At 36.5% G+C, this 20,293-nt stretch overlaps 1 protein-coding gene across 2 annotated transcripts in view; it reads left to right on the forward strand.

The window, feature by feature from the left end:
- LONP2 (lon peptidase 2, peroxisomal) overlaps positions 1–20,293 on the forward strand; it is a 95,811-nt gene that overhangs the window by 50,452 nt on the left and 25,066 nt on the right. For both annotated transcript variants that reach the window (XM_067718747.1, XM_067718748.1), the window contains 3 exons: positions 8,424–8,574; positions 10,424–10,550; positions 14,482–14,615. In XM_067718747.1, coding sequence (XP_067574848.1) covers positions 8,424–8,574; positions 10,424–10,550; positions 14,482–14,615 — 412 coding nt within the window. The remainder of the gene's footprint in view (positions 1–8,423; positions 8,575–10,423; positions 10,551–14,481; positions 14,616–20,293) is intronic.

Here is a 20,293-nt window from a genome sequence, read left to right on the forward strand (position 1 = left end):
GAAGTTTGAAGGCAGTTTGCTGGAGAATTTCCTCTTGCTCAAGGAGGCCAGTTTTTTTGTTCTCTTCAGACCTTCAGCTGTTTGGATGAAGCCCACCCACATTATGGAGGCAAACTTACCCAAGGTTCACTGATGTAAATATTAATTTCATCCAAAACACTCTCCAAGTTGACACATGAAATTAATCATTGCAAACAGTATGTAAAAACTTAGTTTCAACAAGCCCTCCTTCCCTCAGCCCTCTTTTGTACCATTTTTCGCATAGAAAATACATCTCTATACACTGTAAGCTTATCAACACAGTAGTGTATAGTTGATTCTCATTATTTGCAGTAGTTATGTTCTATAAAGTTACAGCAAACACTGAAGTAGCAAATACTGAATTATTGCTCCTTGAAGAAATACAGGGTTAGCTTCCTGCAAGCCAGTTTGTCATCAATCAGTACATAACCTTGTTTTATTTGTGTTTCTGTTTAAAGTTGCCTTATTTATATATTTAATATATATTGTTGATTCATTAACATTAAACTCATGACCATAACCCTATAACTCACGCCTGAATGAAGCTATCTAACACACGTGTTTTCTCCGTAAGGCACATCACGGCCTTCTTGCTCACAGGAACAGTAGACAGCACTTCAGCACTGCCTTTGGGGCTTTTTAAAGAGCAGAATAACTAACAAAAAACACAAAAATGAAAACCTGGAACTAAATAGACTGCAAGGAGGATCCTTGCTTAGAATATGAGAATTAAAATAAGAAGGCAGAGCATCATGTTTGACCTCAGCTGGAAATATGCACCTTGGGTGATGTGCTATACCATGTCTGCAAACGACTGCAGAAGCACTACAAGTATTAATTTTGGAGTTACAAATAAATTCTAGCAAGTAGGTGAATTTGCAAATATAAAATCCATGAATAATGAGGATCAGCAGTAATTATCGTTCAATGAAGTTTTTTGAATCAGATAAGAGAACATAAAAGTCACAAACAAAAATGCATTATATTGTCTTTTTAAAAAATTTTATTGGGGTACAGTTGATTTACAATGTTGTGTTTCAGGTGTGCAGCATAGTGATTCAATTATACATGTATATGTATTCATTCTTTTTCAGATTCTTTTCCCATATAGGTTGTTGCAGAATATAGAATATAGTTCCCTGTGCTATACAGTAGGTCCTTGTTGGTTATCTATTTTATATATAGTAGTGTATGTATGTTAATCCCAAGCTCCTAATTTATCCCTTCCCCCTTCCCATATACTGTTTTTTATATTTACTGATGTAATTACTTTTATTAGTGTTCTTTTTGTGTGTGTTTGGATACAGTTTAGTGACCTTTCACTTCAGCTTTTAATATGTCTTATAGTGTGGTCTGCTAGCTACAAATTGTTTCAGTGTTTTTTTTTTTTTTTTTAAATCTGGGAATATCTTAATTTCTCCTTCATCTTTGAAAGATAGCTTTGTTGGATATACAGTTCTTGGTTGAGTCTTTTTTTCTTTCAGTATGTCCTCTTACTGCTTTCCATCCTCATGGTTTCTAATGCAAAGTCAGTTCTTAATCTTATGGAGGGTCCCTTGCACTTAATGAAAACAGTATTTTCTCTTGTTGCTTTTAAGATTCTTTGTCTTTGTCTTTTGACAGTTTGACTATGATGAGTGTAGGTATGAATCTCTGAGTTTACTTAGGGTTTGTTGAGCTTATTAGATGTGTCAATTAATGTTTTCTAATGTCCAGTAGGTCCCTGTGGCACTGTTCATTTCTTTGCTTTTTTCTTTCTGTTCCTCAGATTGATTAATCTCAATTGACCTATCTTCAAGTTCATTGATTCTTTCTTCTGCCAGCTAAAATTGCTAGTTAGCCCATCTAGTGAATTTTTCATTTAAGTTACTATATTTTTCAATCCTAAAATTTCTATTTGCTTTTTTTATGATTCCTGTCTCTTTATTGATATTTTCTATCTGTTAGAACATTGTTTTCATAGTTTCTTGTAGTTCTTCAGATGTGGTTTCCTTTAGTTTTATTTTTTAATTGTAGTAAAATACACTTAACATAAAATTTGTCCTCTTAACCAATTTTAAGTGTACAGTTCAGTGGTGTTAGGTATATTCACATTTTTTTTTTTTTTGCGTTACGCGGGCCTCTCACTGCTGTGGCCTCTCCCATTGCGGAGCACAGGCTCTGGAAGCGCAGGCTCAGCGACCATGGCTCACGGGCCTAGCCTAGCCGCTCCACGGCATGTGGGATCCTCCCGGACCGGGGCACGAACCCGTGTCCCCTGCATTGGCAGGCAGACTCTCAACCACTGCGCCACCAGGGAAGCCCTATTCACATTTTTATGTAACCAATCTCTAGAACTTTTCTGTCTTACAAAACTCTATACTCATGAAACAGCAACTCTCCATTTCTTCCTTCCTCAGTGCCTGGCAACTATCATTTCCCTTTCTGTTTTTATAAGTTTGACTAATCTATTCATCTAATATAAGTGGAATCATACAGTACTTGTCTTTTTGTAACTGGTTTATTTCACTTCACATAATATCTTCAAAGTTCATCCGTGTTGTGGCATTAGTTTTTTTGAACATATATATAATAGCTGGTTTTAAATCTTTGTCTAAGAAGTTTGACATCTGGGCTTCTTCAGGGACAATTTCTGTTCACTATTTTTTTTTTCTTTTACTGATTTTAGGCCATAGTTTTTTTTTGTTTTGTTTTTTGGTTTTTTTTTGCGGTACGCGGGCCTCTCACCGTTGTGGCCTCTCCCGTTGCGGGGCACAGGCTCCAGACGCGCAGGCCCAGCGGCCATGGCGCACGGGCCCAGCCGCTCCGCGGCATGTGGGATCCTTCCGGACCAGGGCACGAACCCGTGTCCCCTGCATCGGCAGGCGAACTCTCAACCACTGCGCCACCAGGGAAGCCCCTAGGCCATAGTTTTGTATTTCTTCATGTGTCTCATAATTTCTTTGTTGAAACCGAACATATATAATGTTATAATTTTTAAATATATAATTAGATTTCCCCCTCCCTCAAGGATTTGTTGGTTTGTTGTTGTTGTTGTTATTTGGTTTGTTTCAGTGTTTTTCCTGGTCTCTTTCTGTAAAGTCTGTATTCTTTGTCATGGGTGGCCACTGAAGTTGCTGCTTGTTTAGTGGTCAGCTAATGGTAGGACAGAGATTTCCTTAAGTGCCTGAATCAATAGGTCTCCCACTCTTTTCCAAGGGGCTCTGTGCTTCACTTTTGGGCAGAGTTTATAACTCTACCTTAGCCTTTGCTTCCTGCTTTTATACAGCTTCAGTGTCTGCCAGAGGTGAACTTTGAAGCCTTTCTCAGATTTTTCCTGATCATACTTAGAGTCCTATACATATATATAACCTAGATTCCTAGGAATATTTCAGAGCTTTTCAAAAGCCTCTATGAATATCTCATCACCCAGATTTTTTTCTTTAAGTTTTTTGATCAGCCTCTTGTTAGTCCCAACTGGTAGCGGTGCCTCAGGCAGCTGCAGTGTTAAACAATTGCTATCGGTTGTTTTTGACAAATGCCCTGAGTGTAGGGCTGTTCACACAGAGTGTTCTCTGAGTCAGGTCAAATAAAGATAAATCCTGAGAATTGAGCCTTTCCAAGGAACTTTCAGACAGGTGGGTGACATTCTCTGGGGATGTGGCTTCTGGGGAGCTCTAATCTTATTCTGCCCCTTATAGGGGTTGCTAGGCAACTGGTTTTCACAGCTATTGTGGTTGTGAGGCTATTAGTTTTCAAGGCTACCATGAACTTGGGAGAAGAGGAGGGAGTAAAGCAAGTTAATAGACCATAAAGCTTGTTATATTTACTGAGATTCAGTTGTTTTTCTTGAATAAGAAAACGTTGCGGTGCATGGGCTTCTTATTGAGGTGATTTCTTTTGTAGCGGGGCACAGTCTGAATAAACAGCTTGTTGCAAGTTAATTTCTAGAATACTGAAAAAGTTGATTTTGACAACATTTGCCAGTTCTCATTGCTTTTATGGAGGAGCAGATTTTCCGACTTCCTTAGTCCCTCGTTCTAAAAGTGCGTACTCATACATTTAGTTTGAATTCTGGGCTTAAATGATTTCATTGCTTCTGTTCCTTTTATTTTGATATATTTGTTGTTCAGATGGAATATATCTTCAGGTTACTTTTTTTTAAGGATTTGTTTATAGGTTATGTTTTGAGGCCCTTTATATTTGCTAATGTCTCTTTGTTGTCTGCACCAGTAATCCCCATATGTTTTGTTCACATATTCCATCAGTTAAAATTTTTGAAAATATCTCTCTCTATGATATAAATACATATATAATAAGGGTGTATTAGAATGCTAAGGCTGCCATAACAAAAATACCACAGACTGGGTGGCTTAAAAAAACAAACAAATGTATTTTCTCACTGTTCTGAAAGCTAGAAGTCCAAGATCAAGTTGTTGGCAGGTTTGATTTCTCCTGAGGTCTCCTCCTTGGCTTGCAGATGGCTGCCTTCTCAGTGTGTCCTCGCATGACCTTTTCTCTGTGCTTATGCATCCCTGGTCTCTCTCTTTCTTCTTATAAGGACACCAGTCATATTGGACAAGGGCCCCACCTTTATGGCCTCTTTTAACCTTGATTACCTCCTTAAAGGCCCTATTTCCAAATATAGTCACATTGAGGGGACATAGTTCAATCCATAACAAAGGATAAATATGTAATATAAACATAACATAAATGTACCATTGTACTAATGTTAGATATTTATATGTACAACACACACAGAATAAATTTTTTAAAGTAAAGTAATTATTTTTAGCGAAAACAATGTATTCTAATTAGATAATTGTTTTTACTTTATAATGTGGCTATCAAAGCTTATTCCAGAAGTAAAAGTGTCAACTCTTATCATTTTCTTGTTGTTCACATCTTTAATGATACTTTGCAGGAATTTTTTTAAACACTTCATCCATCCATTTATATTCTGTAAAAACAGTTAATCAGGCACACATGGACTGCAGTTGTGCTATAATTACATCTAAAGCAGATGAGTGAGGGCCCCACATCAGCCTGGTATGTTATAGGATTTCTACTCTTCTCTATGAATATCTCATGTGTATAACATGTATTCCAAGTAAGGGCATTACTTCATTTTGTATATTAAATATTTTAAAAACCAATTTCTTTCTAGTATTTATAGATACATAAAGATGAATATATGTACTCATATTTTCTACTTGCACTTTGGTGGGTTATTCTAAACATTCCACTTTGGTGACCACTGATCTAAACACAAAATACAGATGTAGTCACAATTGGGTAGTTGGTTCACAGATGTTCACTTTGTTATCCTTTGTAACTTATGTGTTGTGGCATGTATTCTGTGTAATAAAATATTTTTAAAGCATTTTAAAGTAGTCATAAGTTTGCTTGAAAATTCTGTAGCTGTTATCCTAACATTCTGTCATTTATTATTGCACACGAGGAGTCTAAAGCTTTTCAATCTGTAGTGTTGAGTCTTCTAGAATATTTTCTTGGTTATTTCTTTAATTATATCTGATTTTACACTTGCTGAGACTCTTCTTTAGTTATATCAATTATCTGTGAATTAGATATCTTTATTTTTTCCATATATTTCCCCTACATAGCTTTACTGCCTTTTTCTGCTATGCTCTGGACATTTTTCTCAACTTTGTCATCATCACTGATTTAATTTCTATAGTATTTGTATGTGGCTTCCAGAGTTGATTTTAGTTACTTTATTTTACTTTATTTATTTATTTTTACTTTTTGTTGTGGAAAATATCAACCATAACAAAAGTTGATAAAATAGGATAATGAACCATAAAACTTATAACCTACCTTTAACAATTACCATCTCATGACCAATCTTATTTCATCTATTCCTACCCATTCTCCCTCATCCCACTCCTATTTATTTTGAATCAAATTCCAGACATCATATCTTTTCATAAATATTTTAGCATCTATCCCTAAAAGATATAGACTTTTAAAAAGTATCACCATACTATCATACTTAAAGATGACAGTTGCCACGTCATGTGTAATAAGTGGAGTATATTCCTGGATTGCCTACAAACATCTGTAGTTCTTCTTTTGCCAGAAACTTACTGAAGAAAAATTCTCAGCGTACACCTCTTCCCAGAGTTTATCCCACCTCTGACTTCACGTCCCTAAGAATAAAATGTCATATCACAGCTGTTTCCGTTCCTAGTCATACTCCGTAGGTAGGAATTATAGTTTCGGGTTTATGTAGAAATACCTTTTAATCAGGAGAAGAGAAAAAACAGCTCTGGTCATTCTTGGAATCTGCTCTTTTATGTGGGTGAGTTGGAAGGCCATGGAAGCCCTGACTCTGAAGTTTGGGGGAAAAGTGGAGGTTTGATGGCTAGAAGGTTCTGACTGTAATTCTTGTCCCTCCATGAACTCACCAGTTTACCTTAAGGTTTCATCTGAGTAGTGGTTCCTAGAAATGCTTTTTATCTGGCAGACTAATGATTAGTATTTCTGATGTTGTTTAAACTCTACGTATCTTTTTGTATTTTCCTAAACAAAAGATGGAGGTAGGCAAATTGAGCATCACTGATTTTCTGTCCTCATAACCTAGGTATCCTGTAATACACTTTAAAAGACCTCAGTCATAACTCAGGAACCTTGCTTTATTAATTTTTCTACTTTTTAAAACCTCAGTGTCTTTTTTTTTATGAATTCATTTATTTTTTATTTATTTACTTTTGGCTGCGTTGGGTCTTTGTTGCTGTGCACAAGCTTTCTCTAGCTGTGGCGAGCGGGGTCTACTCTTCGTTGCGGTGCGTGGGCTTCTTATTGAGGTGGCTTCTTTTGTTGCAGGGCACAGTCTCTAGGTGCACAGGCTTCAGTAGTTGTGGCATGCAGGCTCAGTAGTTGTGGCTCACGGGCTCTAGAGCGCACACTTGGTAGTTGTGGCCCCTGGGCTTAGTTGCTCCACGGCCTGTGGGATCTTCCTGGACCAGGGCTTGAACCTGTGTCCCCTGCATTGGCAGGCAGATTCTTAAGTACTGCACCACCAGGGATGTCCCAAAACCTCAGTGTCTTAAAATTTTAAGGGAAAAAAAAAATTACTTCACTTGAACAGTAACATATCCAACATGTATGTATTAAATTTAATTATAGCCATTAAATGATAGATTTTTATTTAACTAGACAGTGGGTTTAACTAAGATTGCCATACATAGATAAACAGTTTTCAGGTAGTTGGTAGACAGTAATATTACACTTAACCAGTTTATGCTGAACATGATTAGAATTGTCTTCGATGACTTGAAAGTAACATTTTTATAACATTAAACATTATTAAGTCTTGTGAAAATATGAATAGTAGAACTTTCTAGGAATTGTATTCTAGATACACACTGAGTTACCAATAACGATGAATGTTTAACAAAAGTTAAACATTCAAGAGTTTTCAAGAGTAAAGGGCTTCGAATTAACTTGTGGATATATTTAAAAACAAGTAAAACTTTAGAAAGGGAATCAGAAGCAAGGAAAAGATAGTTATATAATAAAATTGTGAGTGGTAAGTATTTTAGTCATTTTGCTTCCTTCTTGCCTGTGCATGTCAACCCTATTTATATCTATACTAACCTAGTCTAAGTGAAAGTGGTAATATATTGAAGGTTAGAACATGTGGAAGCCACTCATTGCCTTCTTTTAAGTCCAGTGTAGGCCTCTTCACTGCGAGTGCCTATGACTTGGAGCATTTGAACAGTAATCTAAGAAGATATATTCTCCTTAACATACAATTGTTCAACGTTTTAAGAACCTAATTGGTAAATTATCTCATTTATCCAACTAAAATATTTTTAAGAGATAGTAATATTTTGCTTATTATAAACAGAAAGGTTTTACTTTTTTAAAAACTGTTAGGGGAATTTCCTGGCGGTCCAGTGGTTAGGACTCCGCGCTTTCACTTCAGGGGGCGTGGGTTTGATCCCTGGTCAGGAAACTTAAGATCCCACATGCCGTGATGCAACCAAAAGAAAAAAAAAAACCTGTTAAAGACTTTCTGATAATGTTTGAGGAGGAATATACTAATTATTATTTTACCAGTTACCTAAGAATTTCAAGATGCTGTACAGATTTACTTAATATTCCCATAGCAGGTAAGAGGGGGTGTGTTACCAAGAGGGAAACTTGTTCTGCAGGATTGATAACTTATTTATGGCCACACAGTGAGTCATTAGTAGATTTGAGAACAGCTTGAATGGCTAATTTTTGCTTCTTTGTGCTTACATATGTTCAAAAAATTTTAGTTTTAGTGTTTAGTTTTTAGTGTTAGCCCCATATTTCCCAAACTAACTGTATTGAGCAGAAATATCATGTTTTAATTTATACAGCTTTCTTTTGGAACTACTGAATCTGTTTAAATGTTTATTGTTCTCCCACAGGTGTTGGATCCTGAACAAAACCATAACTTCACAGATCATTATCTAAATGTGGCCTTTGACCTTTCCCAAGTTCTTTTTATAGCTACTGCCAACACCACTGCTACTATTCCACCTGCTTTGTTGGACAGAATGGAGATCATTCAGGTGCCAGGTACTTGATTTGTAAACAAAATCATTATTTTGTTAAATAATGATTGTTAAATAATGATTTTGATCAATAAAAAGCTATTTCTTGCTTTTCTGAGCATCACTCTTTAAAACTGGTCAAGCTGTGAAGTTTTGAATAAAAAGTTGATTTGCCAGTGTATGATCTTCAAAAGTTCTGAATCTGGCATATAAACCAGCTTTTATATATTGTAGATTCAAAGTCTACAAAATTTTGTTTGTTTTAACCATGACAGACAAGAGTGTATGTACATTGTATACAGCATAATACTTTCGGTTTTAACTTAGCATAAAAGAATGATCATTTTTATGCAAAACAAGATATTCTTCTTTGAAGCAATTTCTAAAATTACAGATAAAAATAATTTCTTTTTTTTAAGGTCAGTGTCTAAAACACAAAAATAGGTCTTTACATACCCAGTGTAGCTTCCTGTCTATCAGATTTTGAAGTTTTTACCATCTCTTGGAAAGTAATCATTTATTCTTGTTAAGAAATACGTCCTAAAACTTTCTCTTTATTACAGCTGGCCTCATTTTTATATAAAAGTACAGGGTGCTTTTAAATTCTTCTTCTTTATAGTTGAATCTGCCAAGTAGTTATATACTTTTTTTTTTTTTTTAACCATGTCTTCTCCTTCACTGGAGTGTGTAAAAAAAAGTCCTTTAGTTACTAACACTAAATAAATCCCAGTGTTTTCACCTTATTTAAATTGCTCAGAATTATTTTTCCCTAGAAGAGATCAAATGTCAGTGGGTATCTTTTAAAATAAAAATAGAGTATAATCTAAATATATATTTCATATTAAACTGAAATATATTTTCACCCTCCAGTAAATGATAATTGGATTTCTTAGTTATTTGCGAACCCTGCAGGTCTCTGTATTTAATTTTAAAATATGGTGGAGAATTTTAAACTTGCTTTGTGCCTATTTATAACACTAAAATAAGTAATGAGATCCAGTTGCCTGGAAACTCCAAATCAAAATCCATAAGATTTACTAACGTGAAGTGAAATAATCAGGGCAGCTGCTGCAGAGGTGGACATATGATGCCACCTTCTTCTGCAGTTTTGGTTATCCTGTCTTCTAGCATTTCTGATGTTTTTAATTTCCTTTTTCTACTCAAAAGATGCCTTGTCAATTCATCTTTTTAATTTTTGCTTGTTAAATGGAAAGGGGCAATTATTGTGGGGGACATTTGTTTTAAAGACAAAGTAAATTTATACTCGTTGAGGCTTTTAAGTAGCTAAGACCACGAAGTCTTTTAAATATATAAATTATATGTATAATTCCAACATGTAAGGAATAAAACTTTTATAGGGAAGTCTTAGTTTCTGTTTTGTTTGTTGCTAAAGTTTATAGTCGGAGTTCAGGAAATAGCTCCTTTGCAGCTCTTCCCTTGAAGTCTTAATTGAGGTCTCTGTTGTTGCTGCTGTCAGTTTTTTCAATTATGTGTCAAATTATGCTAAAGAAAAGGGATGTATTATTTTCCTATTAAATAATAAAAGCTCACATTTGAGTTAAGGAGGTAATTATCTCTAAGTTAATGAAACTGAGATTTTTTTCTCTTCTTTGAGAGATACATCATTAATCAGAAGACTTTTCAAACACTGTGCTTACTTAGTAAGTGCTTATTTTGTTTGTGAAAAAGTTGGAAATTTTAACAATTATTGATTGGAGATTAAATTTCTTTATTCTGATTATAATCTTAGTTGAAGTCATACTTAAATTCATTCTAAATCCAAGATCCATTGCATCTGTGTTGGATTTATTAATGAAGCATGGCACTGTGGAAGCAATGTGAATAATCACAAAGCAAAATCGCTTCTTTTCCAGGGTATACACAAGAGGAAAAGATAGAGATTGCCCACAGGCACTTGATCCCAAAGCAACTGGAACAGCATGGGCTGACTCCTCAGCAGATTCAGATCCCTCAGGTTACTACTCTCGACATCATCACCAGGTTAGTCAGCCGTCCTGAGGCTTCAATAATGTTCAAATCTGAAAACGAGATTCCTATTTCACTGGCAACTCACAGCATCCATTTTTCTCTCTCCAGCAGATTCCCAGCAAGCATTTCCATAACTATTGATTTACACAGGGCTCTGTATTAGGCAGAAATTCACAGGGAAGGCATTTAGAGTATCTTCATAGATAACTAAGGACTTCAGTTGAGCCAGAATTTCAACTTTTCCACTGTTGCAGTATAAGGGATTAATTTGATAAATTTAACAACCAAAAACATGGAAAATACTGAGACACCTTTTATGTCCCAGGATCTTGAAACTTGAATTCTCCTGAGAGTGAGATGGTACTTTCAGACATCAGTTTTAAGTTATTCAGATTTTCTTTTCTTCTCTTTGAGAGATTTTAAAAATATCCTTAGTGTTTTCATCTTCAGAATTAACACCAGAACAACAGAGAAGGTATTTTCCTGAGTTAGCTACCAAGTGGTTAAGCCCATGGCAAGCAGCACATAAATTATCTGAGTTGAGTATTGCTGAGTCTGATTTATAGATTGCATGTTTGAATGGAAAATATATCCTGTTGAGAACTTCTATCTACAATAGCCTCTCACAGTTTTCCTGGCTCAGTATTGCAGGTCTGTTGCATCATCTGGCAAATTGTGTCAGGCTGCCAGAACTCCTCATGCAGCCCGTTCCCAGTAACCACTGTTTTTTCAAAAGAAGTGAAGTCTCCCTCTGTTTTGAACTTTGACTTAGAGTTTGGCCAGTCAGGCTGCTTTTTGATCTAAGCCAGCCTTCTTAAGGAAGTCTATTTGGAAGTCTGTTTAAATTTACTTATGAAACAAGTAAGACTCAATCTGACCTAGGAGTTCCTTTTCTTAACTTGTGATTTATTGTGTGGATAATGCCAGGAGAAATAAAGTAGGTGATTTCTGCACCAGAGTCTTCCAAAAATATCATTATTCCAGATAATACCTCTCATGTCTTTGGGTAACTTTCAACAAGTCACTTAACCTTTTTGATAGCTTCCCCATCTGTAAAATATGAGTGATAGAGAAAAATATCCATTCATAGCTTATCTGGAGCTAAATACTAATGACTTAAAGAATAATCACTATTTGTATTTCCCAGTTGTTGCCTGGAGAATTATTTCTTTTTTATATACTTGTTAGCTCAAAACATCAGCTATTAAAAGCTGTGAACATTAGGAAATTTCTCTGAGCAGTTTTAATTTTTATAAAAACAGCACAGGTATTTGCTACTCCAGGCAAGTTTTGGGTATATAGTGAGTTACCCAACTTAGGACATAGATTTTCATCTTTCGTGTGTTTTTCATCTTTTCCTGTGTCGTAGTCATGGACCCATAGTGTTTGGGAGGAGGGGAGGAAGTCTTAGAAGTCATCTAGTCCTCCTTACCTCCCAGGGTAACTAGACTGCTTGAATTACAGTGCTTACTGCAAACCACTCCTTGGTGAGTAAATATAATTGTTATAAAAGAGTTTTTATATTCACCTCCCTATAGTTTTCTCATTCTGCCCTATATGTACACCTAGAATCTAATTCCTCCCTTGTACAGCCTTTCTGGTATTAAAAAAAAATGCTGTCAGGTCCACATCCCATAAATGTTCTCTTCTTCAGGCTAAATATCCCTATTCTCTTTTTTTTTTTTAATTTTTTTTACATCTTTATTGGGGTATAATTGCTTTACAATGGTGTGTTAGTTTCTGCTTTATAACAAAGTGAATCAGTTATACATATACATATGTTCCCATATCTCTTCCCTCTTGTGTCTCCCTCCCTCCCACCCTCCCTATCCCACCCCTCCAGGTGGTCACACAGCACTGAGCTGATCTCCTGTCCTATTCTCTTTACCATTCCTCTTGACCCACTTTCAAGACTTTTCACCTTCCTGATTAGTCTTCTTCTGAAAGATTTCTGTGATGTCAATGTCTCTTTTAAAATAAACACCCAGAGCAGAACTCAGTGTTTCAGACATAGCCTAAATAGTTCACGGTGTTAAGAAGACCACTGATTTTCTTATTCTGACTGTATTATTTTATGACTGTCTCAAGATTCTTAGCTTTTTTTTGGTTGGTTTTGGTTTTTTTTTTTTTTTTTTGCGGTATGTGGGCCTCTCACTGTTGTGGCCTCTCCCGTTGCGGAGCACAGGCTCCAGACGCGCAGGCTCAGCGGCCATGGCTTACGGGCCCAGCCGCTCCGCAGCATGTGGGATCCTCCCGGACTGGGGCACGAACCCGTGTGCCCTGCATCGGCAGGCGGACTCTCAACCACTGTGCCACCAGGGAAGCCCGAGATTCTTAGCTTTTTTAGGTTATCCTCTTGCCTGTTGCACATATAGTTACCCAACACCTTTAGTTCTTTGAATTTCTGCTGCACTTGGTCTATCTCATTCCATCTTTATAGGGTTGAATTTTTTAAAGCCCAGATGTAGACGTTTATAATTATGTATATTTTAATATACATTTTAGTTTCAGCTACCATTGCAGCAAATTGATTTTTTTTTATCTTGATTATCATCCAGTACGTTAGTTTTATGTCCTCTGAAAATTAGTGTCTTCATGATCATCTAGTCATGGTTAGGAAACATTAATCAATTCTTATTTGACACTGGTGATTCTTCCTTTTTTGGTTTAAAATTACTAAACCAAACCAGCAGTTGTGTCTACGTTCCTCCAGTCGCTGTTAATATTATACTGTCTGCATTAGTTCCTAGCCCATGATTGTTCCAAACCTAAAAAAAGTTTTTTGTTGTTGTTGTTGACGTCCTTATTATTTTTGGCAAGCTCCAGTTCATTCTGAACTTCCTGGTACCATTTCTGCATGTTCAGACCATCCCTCTGTAAGCATCTTCAGGACCTTCTCTTTCATCTTTTGTCCAAACCCTTTCATCTGAGCTCATCAAATAGTTGTCTAGGAAGCTACATTGGGTTTTTGTTTTTGTTTTTACATGTTGGTTTGTTTATTTTTAACGTGCCTCCCTATTTTCTTTCTTAGTGAAATTACATGCATTTGTATAATATGGACTTTATTCCTTTATCTTCCTATTCCTTTGATTGAAATTAGTTTTTTACTTTAGAGTGTTTAGCCAAGAATTTTATTTGTCTTTTCTCAGAACTTAAAAAATCTGCTTCCCCAGAGTCTTGAATATATGTCTGACTGCCTAATCAAATCCAGTTTTTCAGATAAAACTGCATTCTCTAGCTGATGCTGTCCATTCAAACTCATCCAGAGCTGGGTGGCCAAAAATGATTGTACTGTATAAAGGATGATGAAGTGGCTTATGGAATTTGAGTCTAACGTGTATGTTTTTTAAGACAGCTCTGCTTAACCACATTTAGAACCTTTTCCACTATATCACAATGCTTGCATCATTAGCATATTTCTTTCTTTAGAAGTCTCTACAATGAAAAGACACTAAATAGAGGTAATTAGCACAGTTCCAGGTAAAGACTAGATTTCTGTCTCCAATTATTTTTGCTTTAGTTTGGAAAAAAAATTATTTTTCTGATTCTTTCAGCAATGTTTCATGTATAATAAATTTATCAGAATTTTCTTAAATCGACAGATTTTAAGAAAGCACTTACACGTATCATCAAGGAGTAAATCATGTTTTATGTGCTGCTAAATTTACTTTGGCGCTATAAATTGAAGAACCAATAATTCACTTTTAAGTATAGTGTAATGGTCCAAGATATTCTATATAAAAGGAAAAGTTGTAGCTGGAAATACTCTGAATATTTAAGAAATAAGAATACAGAAGAATTTTTAAAGGTGAGGCAGTTAGTACTCAAGAAACTGTAATAAACTTTTAAACGTACACTTCCTTTAGGGTAGTTGTTAATCACATGACTTCTATTTTTACAGGTGGTGTTTAGCCAAAAATAAAATATTTTTCTTTGATGACAGGTACACCAGAGAGGCAGGGGTTCGCTCTCTGGACAGGAAGCTGGGGGCCATTTGCCGAGCTGTTGCTGTGAAGGTGGCAGAGGGACAGCACAGAGAGGCCAGGTTGGACCGTCCTGATGTGGCTGAGGGAGAAGGTCTGTGACTTTGATCTGGTGCCTACAGGCTTGGTGGCTAGGGGTAAATGGCAAAAAAAGTTGGATGTGGAGGGATAGTGTGGGGTGGTCCTTGGAGCAATGGCACATGTTTCTCAACTGGTAAGTGCATCCAGTGAGTAAGTAAAACTTAATGGTTGATGTATTTTATCAAGAGGATTCTTTTCTACAAATAATACAGAGTTTGAGCAGGAATAATACTTAGTATTAATGCTTTAGGGATATTTTTTCTCCAGCTTTGTAATGATGGTACACTTTATGTTTGGGTTCTGGCGTTCTCATTTTTCCTTCTGATCCAGATTGTTAAGTCATTCAATATTTATAGCATAGAAAGTTGCTACAACAGTAAAAAGAAAAGAGAAAAAAAAAAATCCAAGCTGTCCAAGTACTGCAGGGGCAGATCTTTGTTCTCTGGAATAGCTTCATGTGTAATATTTTTCTCACACATTTTCTTTGATAGATACACATTTAAGATGTAATTTAAACTATTTTTTCTTTGAAAAAGAATTGTGGAGGTGGTGACAAGGAAAAAAAGGGAAGGAGTCTATTCCTCGAGTTAATGACATGTGGACATTTCCTTCGGTGCCCAGTTAAAATGTCTTAACTTCTTGCCCCAGGCCATGCTGCTGCGTAGTTGCCAAAATTTGCTTTCACACACATGACTTGAGCAGTAGAGAATCTCTTTACTCTTTCATAGTAAAGAGACTTATTAGATGTTCTACCATTTCCATAGGTCTTTCTAGAAAGGACTTTGATGAATATGGCTGAAGAACCAAATCACAAACCATATAGTTTGTGGTAAGCTCAGTAGAACAGATGCAGTGAAACATCTTCCCTGCTTCTCCTTCTATTGCTAAGCGCAGTACATTCAACCACAGTATCATCCAAAGAGTAGACTTTCCCAAATCCTCCTCTTCCTCACATGTGTTGCACTCCTGCTCGCACTGTGCCTAGAACCTCACTGGTTCATTTCTCCAGAGAGTGAACCTCCCACCTTCTGTTGAATGGGCGGGGGGGGGGCCTTGTTATGTGGAGTAGGAGAGGGATCTTAAACCCATAATTATTTCTTACAGAGACTGAAAAAACTTGTTGTCTTTAGTCCCACTTCTCACCCATCTTTTCAGGAGTACCTCAAATTCCTGAGCCTTTGTGGATAACCGCCGCACCCCCACCCTCACAGACATTAAAGTTTCCACATTTTCTAGCCTGCTAAGTGTTTATTACTTCTTGCCCATCTACTTGCACTTATCCAAAATGTTGTCAGCATCTCTTTTCTTCTTTCTTACTCTTTTTGTTCTTGTGGGTTTATTCTTTTTGTTTGTTTGTTTCTTATCATTTTAATAGGATTTGGAGAGGAAGTTTAAAGATAAACACATGTTCAGACCACCATTTTCAGAAATCTGAATTTTTAAAAAGTACCCTAGGTGAGTGATAGCCTATTAAGAATTGTGTCACTCGGTGTAGCTGACAGTGACAGTGTAGAACTAATGTTTTTTTAATCTTTTTTCCCTTTCTAAATATAAGGGCTAGATCCTCATGAGTTTCCCCTTTTTATTCTTAGAACCCTCCCTTCGTACTGTGGCCTCTGGCACCCGAGCCTGTGTCCTTTTGTTCTTGTCTGTGATATAATAGAAAGGCAGAGAGTGAAATGAGTTTATCTGGTTAACACATTTTGAAAATTGTGTTTAGGATTTAGACAGTTTATTTTGGAATTTATAATAACACATACAGAGGGATTTGATGTTAAGAGAAGCGTTCCATAGTTATACAGTGCTTATATACATCCATTAGCATATTTCTAATAATGTCTGTGACCACATTAGCTATTTAAAGGTAACCCAGAAATACTCAAGAACTTGGTCAGCTTGTGAACCGTGTGAGAACATCCAGTGTTTCATGGTAACATTTATTTGTTTTTTTTTTTTTTAAATCCATGATTCACAGAACAAATCGTAAAAGATAACATAGTTAAGCAGACTTGGGTGGTTAAGATATTACCTAGGACACCCATATGAATAACTAATTAGGACAAGTACTTGTCTCTTGAGAGGATGATTTTGATTGTAGTTCTTATTAGAGATACATGGACTCCAAGCTGGGTCTTACATTGTAAGATAACCTGGAGTATGTAGGTGACTCTCTTCCAGATTTTAGTAAAATAATTATAAGGTATCCTGAATTGATGTTTATGACCTCAACCAAGCCAAAAGGAAAATTTCTACCAAAAAAAAGTCTCTATTGGGTTCTCATGCCACAAAGTTCAAATGCAGCTAGCTTAGTAACTGAAAGTTGCTCATTAAGAAATGAATTACATAAAATTAGAGTCTAAAATAGAAGTTGTTTTAGAAATTTCAAGTAGTGCAGTGAGGGAGCTATTTTTAATGTTAAAAGTATTGCTGGACCTAGAGTTGCTGCCAGGAAGAAAAGTAATTTCAGGCCACAAGCTTTAAAGACAGGCAGAAACCTCAGCATATCGAACAAACTTTCTGGAGTAGGCCCAGAAATACTCGTCTGTGAACAGTTGTCTTTGTGTTTGTGGGGTCTTAACTGTCAGAACAAATAACAGAGTTTAGAAGGCGGGTGAGATTTCCAATTGATTTGTGTTAGAGGAGGAATATTTATGGTTTCGGTCACTTCCCTATAAAGTATGGGAATTATTTCATAAAAGCAGCACTGCCTATGTTTTTCTGTATGTTATTAGTGTGTTCTGAATTGCCCTTTTCCTTTCTGGGATATTAGGTTGAAAGATAAAAGTTTGCGGCTAAAGTTTTATTCTGCTTTTGCCTGCCTTTAGCCAAGGACACACATGTTCCATGTATTCAGTTTTGCAGATTTGGATGTTTCTCTCTAAAGCGTTAGGCATATGTCCATTTGTTCAGTCACTCATGTACCATATATGTCCAGTTAATATCTAATGAGATTTTTTCATCAAAAATTATCCTCAGCAAAGAAAGATTCACTTTATAACCAATCTTTATAAAGTTTCTCAGAATATGGAGCACTCTCAATTATTTTTGAAAAATACGGTGTTCATTGGAGAAGCTACATTAAACTTAATGTACCTCAAGATGTTAGTTTCTTAACTGTCGTCATCGAAGTCACCTGAAAAATTGCTTAGGAAAGAAAGAGACAAAATTAACGGGTTTAGCAGTTATTCATGAAGTGTGTTAGATGTTATTTTGAATAAGCTTTTTAAATGTCACTTAAAGCAATATGTATGTGGTTATGTTATGGAGATCTTAGATAAACACTTAAAGGAAAAATCAATTAAACTAGCTGACTTATGGTAAGTGGGGGTGGGTACTTTGGATGAAATTTCCAGTGGCAGCATCAAACACGGTTTCAAGAACGACTGCATCTCATTTAGTCTTGATACCTGATAGTGTAAATCCTCCAGGTTTGTTTTTCTCCAGGATTGCCTTGGCTATTGTAGGTCCGTCAAATATCTGTGTTAATTTTAGAATCAGCTTGTCAATCTCTACCAATAAATAAGTAAATAAATAAATAACACCTTCTGATATTTTGATTGTGATTGCGTTGAATCTGTAAATTAGTTTGGGGAGAATTGACAATTTGATATTATCAAGTCTTCAAGTTCATGACTAGCTTCATTTATTTGTCTTAATAAATGTTTTTAAGTGTTTTAATAGTTTTCAGTGGTGAGCTTTTGCATATTTTTCTTTCGATATTGAATATATTCCTAGTTAATTGATCCTTGTATGTGTGTGTTATGTGTGTGTATCATTATAAATAGTATTTTTAATTTTCTAGTTTTTTTGGTTGCTAGTATATGGGAATACTACATTGACTTGTATCCAGCAAACTTGCCAAATTGACTTATTAATTCTTACTGTAGACTCTTCTGGATTTTCTACACATACCATCAGTTATCACAAATGCAAATAATGTCAGTTTTTACTTTTTCCTTTCTGATCATTATACCTTTTATTTCGGTTCTTTCCTAATGAACTAGCAGGGACCTCCAGGAAGATGTTGAATAGAAATAGTGACGACAGACAAAGGAGGTAGAAAAAATGCCTATGAAGAATTACCAGTCTCTATAGCCTTTGTTTCGTACCTTTGGGTGACTTGATTGACTATTATAAAATCTTACTTGAGTAGGATTCTCAGCAGCTGTCTGGTTTGACCCTGATTTGATTCATAAGTCCCTTCACAGAATTCCCCAATAAACACTAAGCCTTGCCTATTTGACTCTGTTAACAGACACATCTTTATAAAGTTAGCTGTCTACTTCCCAGTCCATAAGAAAATAGAAGCTGTAGATTGGAAAAAGGGCTAAGTGCTTGGGTGGTATGAATCACAAGCATTAGGATTTGATGTCAGTGAAAACATGCCTATCCTCTCATGATAGATGCCCTGGGCCCCCACTGGCCACAAAACATTGGGCTGGCTAGACCACAAATCTAACTCTAGGAGTTTCTCTAGCTCAGTCTGGGTCCCAGTTTGACTGAATTGCATTTCAACATGTATTGTTTCTCTGATATGTTTGCCTTATGTAGGACAGTGAAATCAACCTAATATAGTGGAAACAGGCAGATATAATATCCTTAATTTTTGGTGTATCCTTTCCAGACTTCACAGTTAAAAATGCATCAAAATAAAATATTCAAAGTTTACAGCACTATTCTCCTCCTTCATTAGCTTAATTTTCCTGGGTCACCACACTCTTGGCTGTCAGCAAGAGTATGCCGGCTGGAGGAGAGGTATCCTGCCTGCCACTTTAGCAAGTCTGCTCATTGCTGGAGTGGGGCGGGGGGCAGATGCTGAGAGGAGAGCCGCATTCTGATGGGCCTTCCTCACTTTACATGCCACTCATTTGCTAGGGTAGCTTTTTCCTTAGCCTTTCTTGGGTCCTTTCTCCGGAGGAATCATCTTCTGTCGGGCTGCATTCAGGGCTCTTTGTTGTGGCTTCCTGCCATTGACTTCTCAGACCCTCAGCATGCTTTACGATGGTTATTTTAAGCATGAATCCTTTGTAACCAAAACAGGAAGCTGTTCCTGCAGGAGAAACAAGTGGTTTTGATCCTTTCAGCTCTTTTTTTTTTTTCCTACTAGTCATCGCCAAATCTGAAGCATATCCATTCTCTTGTCTAATGTCATGAATTTCTTATTTTAATGGAAAATACTATATATAATGTTTTCAGGAAGTAACCTCTGAGCTTTGTGTAACTTTTTGCTAAATCCTTTTGTCTTTGACTTCTTGGAGCAGTCTTCTAACTGTTGCAGGATCTTCCCTTTATCTATTGGATTTTACATTATTCAATGCTGTGTAACAGATTACCCCAAAACTTAGTAAATCAGTTAGCAAGCGTTTATCATCTCACTGTGTCTGTGGGTCAGGGATCCAGGAGCAGTTTAGCTGGGTAGTTGTGAGGTTCTGGTCAAGCTGTCAGCCAACTGGAGGTTCAGCTCAGGGCGGATCTGCCTCCAGGCTCACTGATATGGCTGTTAGCTGAAAAGGTTCCGAGACCCACCCAATTCCACTGTGTATGTGGAGGCTTCCCCACACCAGCAAGCAATTCTGGGATGCCAGCTGGGTGTCTAAGAATTCAACTCAATTCTGACACTTACCTACCTAGAGACAGCATCCGATTCCACAGGCAAAGGACTCAGTCTCACGAGACTGCCCTCCACTAGAG

This window comes from Pseudorca crassidens, chromosome 20 (genome assembly GCF_039906515.1).
Source record: "Pseudorca crassidens isolate mPseCra1 chromosome 20, mPseCra1.hap1, whole genome shotgun sequence".
Taxonomy (NCBI): domain Eukaryota; kingdom Metazoa; phylum Chordata; class Mammalia; order Artiodactyla; family Delphinidae; genus Pseudorca; species Pseudorca crassidens.